Source organism: Rhinopithecus bieti, unplaced genomic scaffold, assembly GCF_001698545.2.
Source record: "Rhinopithecus bieti isolate Rb0 unplaced genomic scaffold, ASM169854v2 scaffold_14454, whole genome shotgun sequence".
Taxonomy (NCBI): Eukaryota; Metazoa; Chordata; class Mammalia; order Primates; family Cercopithecidae; genus Rhinopithecus; species Rhinopithecus bieti.
In genome coordinates, this window is record NW_016808228.1 from 688,894 (window position 1) to 702,926 (window position 14,033).

At 46.8% G+C, this 14,033-nt stretch overlaps 1 protein-coding gene across 10 annotated transcripts in view; it reads right to left on the reverse strand.

The window, feature by feature from the left end:
* Positions 1–14,028, reverse strand: part of STAG3 (STAG3 cohesin complex component) — a 45,612-nt gene extending 31,584 nt beyond the window's left edge. For 2 of the 10 annotated variants that reach the window (XM_017886054.1, XM_017886049.1), the window contains exons 1-5: positions 13,484–13,746; positions 10,526–10,705; positions 9,037–9,139; positions 8,420–8,536; positions 4,295–4,391 (exon numbers count right to left, since the gene is read on the reverse strand). In XM_017886054.1, the coding sequence (XP_017741543.1) occupies positions 4,295–4,391; positions 8,420–8,536; positions 9,037–9,139; positions 10,526–10,641 (433 nt within the window). In that variant the 5' untranslated portion in view covers positions 10,642–10,705; positions 13,484–13,746. Of the gene's footprint in view, positions 1–4,294; positions 4,392–8,419; positions 8,537–9,036; positions 9,140–9,422; positions 9,455–9,666; positions 9,757–10,525; positions 10,706–13,070; positions 13,747–13,961 lie in introns of those variants that run through there. The other 8 variants (XM_017886055.1, XM_017886058.1, XM_017886053.1 and 5 more) reach the window with 7 other exon arrangements.
* Positions 14,029–14,033: the final 5 nt, after the last annotated feature.

Consider the following 14,033-nt stretch of genomic DNA (forward strand, 5'->3'; position numbering starts at 1 on the left):
TGTGTGTGTGTGTGACAGAGAGAGAGAGAGAAGATGGGGGTGGAGAATATCTTAAATCTCTAATAGAAATGACTTCTCCTCCCCCTGTTGGCTGATATCTGATTCTTGGGATTTTTTTTCCCCCAACTCCTGTGAGTATTGCCTCTCTGAACTTGACCCAGGATAACTATATTCCGACCCTAAGCCCTCGGCCAGTAAGAAAGGTGGAGTTGCATGGGGTTGTGTGTGTATGTGTGGGGTCTGGGTTCCTTCCCCTGATCCACCAGTCAGCAGCCCACATTGAACCTATCTCCCTCTCATTGACTATTCCTGTCTTCCACCTCCGAAGAAGACCACAACCTTCCCCATAAACACTGTCTGGAGTGATTCTCCCACTGCCCCCATACCTTATGGCCCAAATTGAAGGTTGTAGTAATCCTCTTCCACCCTCCCTCCCTGCACTCAGCTCCCAGATACCACAGTCCCCGGCTGATCTTGAAGCCTGAGCAGGGCCCTGGACCCTCTGGGACCATAATGACCTCACACCTTGGAGTGTCTGGGCTTCTCATCCTGGGAAAGGAATGCTGTGGTGTCTCATTTCCCTTATCATGACAAGGAATCCACCTGGGTCTCACTCTTCACCACTGGTGTCCTTGCTCTTTACAGGAAACTCTCTTTCTTCTTCCTTCATTTCCTTCTCACCCTCCTTGACCCCACAAAATTCTCCCTTGGTTTCCCTTGGGGACAGACCATAGCAGTGTTCCATTGGTTTTGTATGCGTTAATTGAAGCCAACCAAACTTGGAACCATTGGCTTTGTCAGTCTGGTTTTACCTTCTTATATCTCTGTGCCGGCTGGATCTAGCTGCAATGACCCTGGTGATCCAGGTGGAGGGAGAGGGTACCATATTCCATAAAATTTGCCAAAGCAAGGTAAAAGTGGGGACCAGACTTTGTGCAGAGATCCTTTTATCTTTTTTAAGAAACCAAGGTAAATTCTATTTTAATAGTTACTTCTTGTACTCCTACTATGTTTAAAGCTAAACCCCTGGCCAAACGTGAAAGGGGAGAGGGGAGCCACAGATGAATTCAATATAGTGTCTGTCTCTCAGGAGTTCACAATCTATTAGGGAAAAATGAACTATGTTCACAATTAATTAGCATGAGAGGAGTTAGAGAAGAACTGTAGGAAGAGCACATAAATTAAACAGCAATGAGAGAGCCAAGGAAGAGATGCAGGGAGAATCAGGGAACAGTTCATGGAGGACGCAGCCTTTGAGCTGGGAACTGAAGGGTGTGTGTGATTCTGGCAGGCAGAAGGGCCCCAGGTTTCTCCAGTTGGCCTGTGTGTGCTGTTGCCAGGTCTGATGAGCTGCTTGGGAAGTTGGTAGAGATACGTTAAAGAGCCAAGCACAAAGCCGGGCATGGTAGCTCATGCCTATAATCCCAGTACTTTGGGATGCTGAGGTAAGTGTATGGCTTGAGACCAGAAGCTCAAGACCAGCCTGGCCGACATGGCGAAACTCCGTCTCTACTAAATTACAAAAAATGAATAAATAAATAACTGGGCGTGGTGGTGCATGCCTGTAATTCCAGCTACTCAAGAAGCTGAGGCACAAGAATCGCTTGAACCTGAGAAGCGGAGGTTGCAGTGAGCCAAGGTCATGCCACTGCACTCCAGCCTGGTGACAGAGCGAGACTCTGTGCTTAGTGGTCAGTCCTAGATTGATCAGGAAAGAGCCTTTGCTGACATTGGCTGTGCCTAGTTGAGCCTACGCCTCACCAGGAGCATGCATCTGACTTACCAGAGAATCTGAATGTCCCCCAGGGAGAGGAAACGCCACAGAGTGTAGAATTGTATGCCTGGGCCTTAACGATTCAGAACATCTGGCCAACTAGTAAACATGCAAGTTTGAGGTCCTTTCAAGATTTTCAAAAAATGAACAACCTAAGTGGTCACTGGCTTCCTTCTCCTGAGAGTCCACTCTAGGTGATCTGGGCTTGAGCTAAAGCTTTGGAAAGGTCTAAATAGAGTGGCAGATATGCTCATTCTGCTGGGTAGGCAAAATGGAGAAAGGGAGCATGTCAGCCTTCCTAGTCTCAAAGTCTTGACTTTTTTTCCCTTTAGTACTGTCACTGGGGCCACCTTAACAGCTTAGGCAGGGGTCAGTCTTTCAAAAAAAACATTAGGGGCCGGGCGCGGTGGCTCACGCCTGTAATCCCAGCACTTTGGGAGGCCAAGATGGGCGGATCACGAGGTCAGGAGATGGAGACCATCCTGACTAACACGGTGAAACCCTGTCTCTACTAAAAATACAAAAATTAGCCGGGCGTGGTGGCGGGTGCCTGTAGTCCCAGCTACACAGGAGGCTGAGGCAGGAGAATGGCGTGAACCCGGGAGGCGGAGCTTGCAGTGAGTGGAGATCGCGCCACTGCACTCCAGCCTGGGTGACAGAGCGAGACTCTGTCTCAAAAAAAAAAAAAAAGATGATGCAGGGCAACAATGCCAGGGCCACAAGTGCACATGTCGAGGCTATCAAGCCTCTCGTAAAGCCCAAGGAAGTTAAGCCCACTTGCCTACACTGCCCACCCCAAGCTTGAGAAGCATGCTTGTGCCCACAATGCCAAGGGGCTCGGGGTATGCCAGCCAAAGGCCAAGGATCAAATGAAGGCCCAGGCTGCAGCTCCAGCTTCAGTTCCAGCTCAGGCTCCCAAAGGTGCCCCAAGCTGTACAAAGTCTTCAGAGTAGAGATCTCCGTCTCCAATGTGAGGACAGAAGCACTGGTGTCCTCCTGCACTATTTGTACAAATAAACCTGAGGCAGGATTTTTTTTTTTTTTTTTGAGACGGAGTCTTGCTCTGTCACCCGGGCTGGAGTGCAGTGGCCGGATCTCAGCTCACTGCAAGCTCTGCCTCCCAGGTTCACGCCATTCTCCTGCCTCAGCCTCCTGAGTAGCTGGGACTACAGGCGCCTGCCACATCGCCTGGCTAGTTTTTTGTATTTTTAGTAGAGACGGGGTTTCACTGAGTTAGCCAGGATGGTCTCGATCTCCTGACCTCGTGATCCGCCCGTCTCGGCCTCCCAAAGTGCTGGGATTACAGGCTTGAGCCACCGCGCCCGGCCAGGATTTGTTTTTTAAACAAACAAACAAAAAAACTGCACTCCAGCCTGGGTGACAGAGAGAGACTCCGTCTCAAAAAAAAAAAGGAATCAAGCAGTGAAAAACTGTGCCAAAAACAACAACAACAACAAAACAAAACAAAAAAACAGGCTAGATGCGATGGCTCGCGCCTATAATCCCAACACTTTGGGAGGCTGAGGCAGGTGGATCACCTGAGGTCAGGAGTTCCAGACCAGCCTGGTGAAACCCCGTCTCTACTAAAAATACAATCATTAGCCGCGTTTGGTGGCACACGCCTGTAATCCCAGCTACTTGGGAGGCTGAAGCACAAGAATTGCTTAAACCCAGGATGTAGAGGTTGCAGTGAGCCAAGGTTGTGCCACTGCACTCCAGTCTGGGCAATAGAGTGAGACTCTGTCGCAAAAAAAACACAAAAACCAAAAAACAAACAAACAAAACAGACAGAGCAATAAAACTAAGCCAGGTGCTGATTTCTTATATAATACAACCTGACTGAGACCATCTGTCTCAATAAATTAAGCCATGACAATAAGAGTTCTGGGGGTACCACAGCTACAGAGGAGAAATATGGGCAAAGTAGCTGGGAAATAAAGAGTAAGAAAATAACAGATTATTGCACCTAGAAAGACTAAAGGGTGTCTTCAAATTTGTGCCATAACATAAGCATGATTACTTGTTTTTCCCCAAAGTGTCTTGCCTCTAAACCAACATGGTTCCCTACTGGATCACTTCCCGTATTTATCAATAAAAAAATTTAGTTAAATAAGTGAAACTTTTCTCTTTTTTTTTGAAGACAGTCTGGCTCTGTCGCCAGGCTGGAGTGCAGTGGCGCTATCCCAGCTCACTATAACCTCTACCTCCTGGGTTCAAGCAATTCTACAGGCATGAGCCACCATACCCAGATAATTTTTTGTATTTTAGTAGGGTTTCACCATGTTGCCCAGGCTGGTCTTAAACTCCTGACCTCAAGTGATTCACCCACCTCAGCTTCCCAAAGTGCTGGGATTACAGGTGTGAGTCACAGTGCCCAGCCTAAATAAGTAAAATTTTTCTAATGCTTTACCATCTTCCTTTATTTAGGAAATGTCTAAACCTACATATCTAAATGGAGAAAGAATTTCGTGACATAGGAACAAAAGGCTGGGAATTAGAAAGGGGGAGTAGTTTCCTCACCTTTACATCCGCAAGATCGGATGAAAAAGTTAACAAGCTCCAGAAATCCTGCATCGTGGTCCTGCTTGTAGCTATCCAGCCACTCATCTACCAAAGACTAGGAAAAAAAAATGTAGATGACTTCTATTTCTGGCAATATGACAGAACAGAAATCCCATATGATCTTCCCAGTTGAACCATCTAAACTTCTGTAAAACATTTAAAACATCTTTCACAATGTACTGGTGAACTAGAATGAAAGGTAAAATTTCATACAGGTCAAAAATGAGGTCTAAGTAGCAACCCTGGGAGGTAAGCAAACTGACTTTTGCCCTAAAGATTTCATTAATCCCTGGGGACCCTGACTTTGTATCCAGATGGCTGCACGGAATGCAAAGCACAGGAGATAGAGCCTAAGCTTTTTCCAAGATGAGTAGTCAAAGAGGAGGCACCTAAATAAAGCTGGGTCCTGCAAAAAGTCACATTCTCAAGGAAGTGAGATTGAACACTAAACCTACAGGGTAGATAGGGACAGCAAGAAAACTAGTTTGTTATGACCTGAGGGTGCAGTGGAGGGAAAAAAAATTCTCCTTGAGAATTCATAACCATAGTGAGCCCTCAGATCTGGATTTGCAGTCAAGATTCACATCACATAGATGATCAGAATAATCTTTTTTTTTTTTCTTTTTTTTTTGGGACAGAGTCTCACTCTGTAGCCCAAACTGGAGTGCAATGGCGTGATCTCAGCTCACTATAACCTCCAGCTCCCAAGTTCAAGCAATTCTCCTGCTTCAGCCTCCCAAGTAGCTGGGATTACAGGTGTGTGCCACCATGCCTGGCTAATGGCTAATTTTTCTATTTTTAGTAGAGACAGGGTTTCACCATATTGGCCAGGCTGGTCTCGAACTCCTGACTTCAAGTAAGGTCCACCTTAGCGTCCCAAAATGCTGGGATTACAGGCATGAGCCACCACACTCAGCCCAGAATAATCATTCAGATAATTAAAAGTGATTCAGGCTGGGAGCAGTAACCCAAGTAAAGTAAAACTCATGTTGCCCAGGCTGGTCTACCAAAAACAAAATAATTAGTCAGGAATGGTGGCACATGCCTATAGTCCCAGCTATGAGAAAGGCTGAGGTGGGAGGATCACCACCTCGCCACTGTGGGAGGTCAAACCAGGAGGGAGCTGTGATAGCACTACTAAACTCCAGCCTAGAAAGAATGAAACCTTGTCTCCAAAAAAAAAAAAAAGTGATTCAGGAGTGTCCCCAGGCAACCAGGCAACTGTCAAAGCAAAAGCAGGATCCTCTCTTTTTTTTTTTTTTTTTTTGAGACGGAGTCTCGGCTCTGTCACCCAGTGCTGGCCTGCAGTGGCCGCGGATCTCAGCTCACTGCGCAGCTCCGCTCCCGGGTTTACGCCATTCTCTCGCCTCTTTTTTTTTTCCTCCCGAGTAGCTGGGACTACAGTGTGTTTTTTCTCTCGCCCTGTCTAATTTTTTGTTTTGTGACGGGGTTTCACCGTGTGTCCTGCATTTTTTGTTCTTTTTTTTTTTATTGTTATTTCCTGTCCCGCGCTTTTTTTTTTTCCTCCCAATAGTGCTGGGATGTACAGGCTTGAGCCACCCGCGCGTCTGTGTTCCAGGATTCTCTCTTATGGAGAGAGAAAAGGGAGCGGCGGGCCGGGAGTGGCGCGGATGCCGCGTAGAGCGCAGGAGCAGCTGTGGCCGCGGAAGAGGCACTGGGTGGAGCGAGAAAAGGGGTCAGAGATTCAAACGAGCCCGAGGTGCTAACACGGTGAACCCCGATCTCTACTTAAAAAAAAAAAAAAACAAAAAATTAAAATATATATTTAGTGTGGGGTACAGGGCCCTGCAGTCCCAGCTACTCAGGCAGGCTGAGCGCGAGAATGGCGTGAACCCGGGAAGCGGAGCTTGCAGTGAGTGGAGATAGAGCCACTGCACTCCAGCCTAGGCGACAGTGTGAGACTCCATCTCAAGGGGAAAAAAAAAAACCCACCTTTGACCTAGGCCCCCAAAGAATTCCAACACATAAGAACTCTAGGGAAAATGAGTGGCTCACAATAAAACCTAGTAAAACATACAAAGAAACAAGGCACTGACAGAATTATATTCACAAAGACTTTAGATAATAATCTACCATAGATTATAAAATGACTACGTGTAATAAAATTTTAAAATAATAGAGGGGAGAATGGGCTAAAATAAAAGAAATAAAAGGCCAGGCGCGGTGACTCACTCCCGTAATCCCAGCACTTTGGAAGGCCAAGGCAGGCGGATCATGAGGTCAAGAGATCGAGACCATCCTGGCCAACATGGTGAAACCCCATCTCTGCTAAAAATACAAAAATTAGTTGGGTGAGGTGGCATGCACCTGTAATCCCAGCTACTAGGGAGGCTGAGGCAGGAGAATCGCATGAACCCCGGAGGCAGAGGTTGCAGTGAGCTAAGATTGCGTCACTGCACTCCTGGCGACAGAGCAAGACTCTGTCTCAAAAAAAAAATTAACACACTGTACAACTGCATGTAAGATGGAAAAGACAACTGGAATTAAAATGTGCTCAGGTCCTTGTAGAAGATAAGAAATCCAAAGGAAAGCAAGCAAAGGGAGAAAAAGAAACAGAAAAGATAAAATGAAAGTACCAACTCAATACTAGGCCATAAGGCTAAGTCTCCATAAATTTTTCTTTTCTTTTCTTTTTTTTGAGACGGAGTCTCACTCTGTCACCCAGGCTGGAGTGCCATGGCACAATCTCAGCTCACTGCAACCTCTGCCTCCCGGGTTCAAGCAATTCTCACGCCTCAGCCTCCCAAGCGGCTGGGATTATAGACAAACGCCACCACACACAGCTAATTTTTGTATTTTTAGTAGAGACAGGGTTTCACCACGTTGGCCAGGCTGGCCTCGAACTACTGGCCTCAAGTGATCTGCCTGCCTCAGCCTCCCCAAGTGCTGGGATTACAGGTGTGAGCCACTGTGCCCAGCCCCTACATAAATTTCAAACACTACATTCCCTGACTACAATACAATAAAGTTAGAAATCAAATAACAAAAATATAACTAGCAAAATTCTGTATGTTTGAAAATTTTAAATATTTTCCCAGAAACTATAAAACTACACATTAATGTGGATAAATCTCAAACAATGTTAACTGAAATAATTAAATCACAGAAGGCTGAATAATGGATTCATTTACATAATTAAAGAACACATTCATAGTGGTTAACACTACAATGAAAGATGAGAAAGATTAACACAAAATTCACTCTAGTGTCTACCGACGGGTAATAAGGGGACTGTGAGGTAGGGTAGAAAGAAGGTACACAAAGGATCTCTACAGCACTATTAAAGTTTCATTTATTGAGCTGGGGCTAGAGATCTGGGTGATCATTTTTATTTTTTAAACTACATATAAGCTTTGTACACTTTTGGATATTAGAACTTCAATAAAATTATAAAAAAAGAAAAAGAGGGAGGGAAAAAATAATTAAGTACAATTGTCAAGATGGAGCTAAAAAATAACATGGGTGAACAAGGTGCCACCCACATCCAAACTTCCTTCCTATGTCATGCAATGCCTCTCCTCATCTGCTCCATCAATCAACAAAGGCGTAATCACTCCTGTGATACCTTTAAGAAAAGAACATGCTCTCTCAAAGCTGGGTGCAGTGGCTCATGCCTGTAATCCCAGCACTTTGGGAGGCCGAGGTGGGCGGATCACCTGAGGTCAGGAGTTCAAGAGCAGCCTGGCCAACATGGTGAAACCCCATCTCTACTAAAAACACAAAAATTAGCTGGGCGTGGTGGCATGCACCTGTAATCCCAGCTACTTGGGAACCTGAGGAATGAGAATCGCTTGAACCCAGTGAGTGGAGACTGTGCCACTGCACTCCAGCCTGGGTGATGGAAAGCGATTGTGTCTCAAAAAAAAAAAAAGAAAAGAAAAGAACACGTTCTCTCATTCAAGGTTACCTTTCTATCACTCCAAGGATTCACCCCATAATCTTATCTTTTTTTGATATGTTATACTCACTAAAATGTTCATATCAAATCAAGTTTGTAGACACTTGTCCTTACCACCTTACAAAAAGTGAGATGGTATCAACAGAAGTAAGACACTGCTTTACCTGCATGTCACTTTTGGCGGCTTTCACAGCACTGAAAAGATCATTTGCTGGTGGCTCTGACTGTTTCCGGTTATGACCATGTACCACTCGGGACCCTTTCTTTGGATGTTTTGCCACCTGATATGTATAAAGAGATCAGAAATATAAAAAAAGGTAAAAGTGACATTAACACTTGGTTTCATCATTATCATACAAGTAGGCTTAAGCTGCCAATTCCACAGCAGAATCTGAGTTAGACTCAGTCTTGAAATAGTTGATTTTTATACTATTATGAAATTTATTAACTTTTTTCCCTAGGAGAAAAAAAAAAGTTCTTGAGTCCCTTTCCCGTATCTCTACATCCTAACATCCTTTTCTCTTATTATCTTCGAAATTTCTCTTCTTCCTATTTCCGTCCCTTAATCTTGTCTTTTTATGAACCATATCACCTGAACCTCTTTTAGGCTTTTTTTTTTTGAGACAAAGTCTTGCTCTGTCGCCCAGGCTGGAGTGCAGTGGCAGGATCTCAGCACACTGCAAGCTCCGCCCTCTGGCTTCATTCTCCTGCCTCAGCCTCCTGAGTAGCTGGGTTGCTTCCCCCACAAGATTTAAAAACAAAAGAAAAATGGCTGACTCACCGGCGTTGTTTTCGGTGGTCGTTTTGCTGCTCTCTTCTTCACACTGCGATTCAAGCTATCTTCAAAGTCACTGCCTTCATCAGCTAACAAAGAGTCACTATTCCTGTGAGAAAGTATGGTTCTCTTTAAATACAACCATCCTATTCCCTCCATATAAAAGGCTAATGAATTATAGTTTCTCTGTCTCTCACCACACCCCATCTCCATGAGAAAAACATATTCGGATTTTAAGAAAAAACAAGCTTCTTATTAGTAGGAAGTTGGGACAAAACCTTTTGTGCTTTTTTTTGAGACAGAGTTTCACTCTTGTCACCCAGGCTAGAGTGCAATGGCGTGATCTCGGCTCACTGCAACCTCCACCTCCCAGGTTCAAGCGATTCTCCTACCTCAGCCTCCGAGTAGCTGGGATTACAGGTGTTTCATGTTGGCCAGGCTGGTCTCAAACTCCTGACCTCAGGTGATCCACCCGCCTCAGCCTCCCAGGCTTGAGCCACCACAACCGGCTGAGACAAAGTCTTAAAGGAAAACTTTCATGTGAAAGCAATGGAGATGAAGAATGAGGAAATGAGGCAGGGGAAGGACAACCCTTCCTAGTATTCTCTCCGAATAAGAGAATCAAATGATACTCACTTAGCAGGTAGAGATCACTGCTCTTCGTAGAGAAAAATAATCATGGCTCAGGAAGTCATCTATCACTCAACCATAAATGGAAGAGTAATATGTACCTAAATTTCACCCCCTTGAAACATAAACCACATGTCTTATCAATTCAAGTTTATAACATTGATATAATCTGGTCCCCCACAGTAGCACTGACAGAAACAGAAACGATTCAGAGAAAGCCAATTAAAACAGCCAGGGGATAAAGCAGATCTATATGAAATTAGCTTTTTTCCTTCTGGAAACAAAAAACCAAGATATATTATTATAACCTACACAGAATAAACTCATATATGGTAATAAATAAAGATACACAGACCTGTTTACAAAATCCTCAAGTAGGAGAACTAGGGGACACCGGCTAAAAAGTATATACAATTTGCCAGGCAACAAATAAAGAACTCTTTACTCCCCGATCTGCCACCTCTCAGCCCCCACCAGGGGTTGTACATGCTGAACATAGAAATGTGTTTAAGAGAGGTTTAGATAAGATGGATAATGGATTAAAAATAGGATGTGCTTGAACCCGGGAGGCAGAGGTTGCAGTGAGCCGAGATCACGCCACTGCACTCCAGCCTGGGCAACAGGGCAAGACTCCGTCTCCAAAAAAAAAAAAAAAGAAAGAAAAACAGGATGTACTACTATTTTGACGTCTACAACACCTAAGACCGCCAACACCTAGAGCTGGAGGGAGGGTGTCACTGTGCTGAACGAGTATAGCACTTCTGGTGTTTTCACACAGTCCCAGGCATATTATTATCAATGTGGGGAAACAAGAGGCGGAAGGCTGCGACACAGGAAGTGGCCACACAATGCAACATCTACTTACCCCTCTGATGTATGGTTTGAGTCCCTGTCATCAAAGGGTAGACTGGCAGAGGAACTAGAAGACGCAGACAAGGCCCTCTTGGCACCTCCCGCAGCTCTTTGCAGTGGGGAGGACATGCTTGGAGAGGAGGAGCTACGGCGCCAGGACGATGAGGACTGCAGGATAGGTATGGCGATCCAGCTGGAGAAAGAAATACAAGAAAGGACTCCTATCACAGCATTTCTCCATCCCCGGCCCTGACCAGTCCCTTTCTTTCCAAGGGAATGGTTCTAGAACTCTGGGGTCGGGTGAGGGGGACCAAAAACTAAGACAAAGGCTGGGCACCATGGCTCATGCCTATAATCCCAGCACTTTGGGAGGCCAAGGTAGGAGGATGGCTTGAGCCCAGGAGTTCAAGACCAGCCTGGGCAATACAGCAAGACCCCATTTCTACAAATAATAATAATAATAATAATAATAATAGGTGTGGTAGCACATGCCTGTATTCAGCTATTCAGGAGGCTGAGGTGGGAGGACTGCTTGAGTCCAGGAGTTCAAGGCTACAGTGAGCTATGATCGCACCACTGTACTCTAGCCTGGGTGACAGAGCAAGACCCTATCCCAAAAAAAAAAGAAGAAAAAAAGTAATAATAAATAAGAAAAATGGCTGGGCACGGTGACTCATGCCTGTAACTCCAGCACTTTGGGAGACCGAGGCAGGCAGATCACCTGAGGTCGGGGATTCAAGACCAGCCTGACCAATATGGAGAAACCCTGTCTCTACTAAAAATACAAAATTAGCCAGGTGTGATGGCATATGCCTGTAATCCCAGCTACTCGGGAGGCTGAGGCAGGAGAATCGCTTGAACATGGAAGGCAGAAGTTGCAGTGAGCTGAGATTGTGCCATTGCACGCTAGCCTGGGCAACAAGAGCTAAACTCCATCTCAGAATAAATAAATAAGACAAAGAGCTGACCTAAGGCATCAAGGGATTAAGGACAACACCTCCCCAGAAACTGGCCAGCAGGTTTGGAGTTGCTCTCCAACAGCTGAGGAAGTCACACACCAGGGCAGCTTCAGACACATCTCTCTAGAGGCTGTGGAAGTGCAAACTGCCTGTTGCAAGTAAATTTAACTCACAGGTTTTTTCTTTAAAAAAAAAAAAAGAAAAAAAAAGCACGCTGGGTGCAGCAGATCATACCTGTAATCCCAGACCTTTAGGCAGCTGAGGCGGGAGGACTGCTTGAGCCCAGGAGTTCAAGACCAGCCTGGGCAACATAGCAAGACCCCATCTCTACAAAAAATAAGCAAAAACTAGCTATGTGTGGTGGCGCACACCTGTGGTCCCAGCTACTCATGAGGCTGAGGTAGGAGGACTGCTTGAGCCCAGCAGTTTGAGACGACTTGGCAACATGAGATGCGTCCAAAAAAAAAAAAAAAAAAATCCGAGCAAAGCACACACCAGGGCAGCTTCAGACACAGCCCTCTCTAGAAGCTTCAGAAGTGTAAACTGCCTGCTGCAAGGGAATTTAACTCATAGGTTTTAAAAAAAAAAAAAAAGGCAAGGCGCCCACGGTGGCTCAAACCTGGAATCCTAGCACTTTGAGCGGCTGAAGCAGGAGGACTGCCTGACCCCAACAGTTCGAAATCAGCCTGGACAACTTAGCAAGACCCTGTCTCTACGAAACAAAACAAAATAAAACAACTAGCCAGGCATGGTGGTGCACCTGTAGTCCCAGCTACTGCGGAGAATGAGGCGGGATGATCACCTGAGCCCAGGAGGTCGAGGCTGCAGTGAGCTATGACTGCACCATGCACTCCAGCCTGGGCAACAGAGCAAGACTGTCTCAAAAAATAGTAATGACAAATAAATAAGACAAAGAAAGCACCAAGGGATTAGACACCAAGGCCCCAGAAACTCGGCAGTGAGTTTGGAATTGCTCTCCAAAAGCTGAGGCGTGGGGCACCGTGACTCCCGCCTATAATCCCAGTACTTTGGGAGGACGAAGCGGGAGCATCGCTTGGGCCCAGGAGTTCAAGACCAGCCTGAGCCACATAGCAAGGCCCTGTCTCTATAAAAAAAAAAAAAAAAAAAATTAAATTAAAAAAAAGCCAAGCAGGCCGGGCGCGGTGGCTCACGCCTGTAATCCCAGCACTTTGGGAGGCCGAGGCGGGCGGATCACAAGGTCAGAGATCCGAGACCACGGTGAAACCCCGTCTCTACTAAAATACAAAAAAAAAAAAAAAGCCGGGCGCGGTGGCGGGCGCCTGTCGTCCCAGCTACTCTGGAGGCTGAGGCAAGAGAATGGCGTGAACCCGGGAGGCGGAGCTTGTAGTGAGCCGAGATAGCGACACCGCACTCCAGCCTGGCAGACAGAGCGAGACTCCGTCTCAAAAAAAAAAAGCCAAGCAAGGCAAACAGAAAGGCAGCTTCAGACACACCCCTCTCTGGAGGCTTCGGAAGTACAAACTGCCTGCTGCAAGGGAACTTACGGGTTCTTAGAAATGAAATAAAATTAAACCAATAAATAAGAAAAAAAAAAATACAGAAAGACCCCAGGCTTACGTTTCTAGAGGACTAGCACCTGATTCCACCTGGAATGGAACGGGAGGCTCTTAAGGATTTGGGGGTGGAAGCGCCATGAGAGTAGAGCTGGAAAAGCAAAAGGAGTAAAGGCAGGCGCGCATTTCCCATTTTTCCAGAAGGTAAAAATATCTACGACTGCCCCTGGGGTAACCGGCTTCGGGATGAGGAGCCTTCCAAGCGCTTAGAAGAGTGGACTCTCAGTCTCTGGAGGCCTGGGCAGAGGATTCTCGGGCTGTGTGGCAGAGGCCATTGGGGGCACGGCCCAGGAAGGCTCCTAGTATCAGGGCCGGGAGGGTCGCGAGACGGTGTGTTCTTGTGTCAAGGAGAAACCTCACTGTCAGAGCCTGGAAGAGTGACTTCTGGCGAAGCAGGGTTCAGGGAAGGCCCCCCACCTCAGGTCCCTCAGGTGTCTCTCGCCACCCCACCTTCCGCACAGGCGCCCGCCGCTGCCCTTCCGGTGGCGAAAGAGTTCAGAAAAGCGCGGGAAGGCACAAAACACGCTGTGCGCAAGCGCAATCCCAACGGCTCGCCCAGGGCCAGTAGCTATCGCGAGGCTTGGGAGTGTGCGAGCTGGTGCGCGCCACGTTTGAGTTACGCCGCTCCACAGCCTCGTGCGGCCTCAAACTCTCAGGCGTGCTGCCCTGTCACGTGGGCTTGGGCACGCGTGCGGTCCGCTTTAGCCCCGCCCCCACCCAGGCCCCACCCCCGCAACCCTCAATCTCCCCCTCCATTGGACGGGTTTCGGACCAGACTCGTAGTAACCCCTTTAATCTGGCTTCTCAATTGCCATAGGCTGGATTCCACCCAGGCCCCGCCTTTTGAACAGGATCGCCACGCCCCCGAGGGAGACCACGCCCCTATTTTACCAACCTCCTCAGTGCCGGCCGGTTCCCGCCCCCCTGCGGAGCTTCTGCGCTACATTGGCTTAATTTCTTCCTTGCC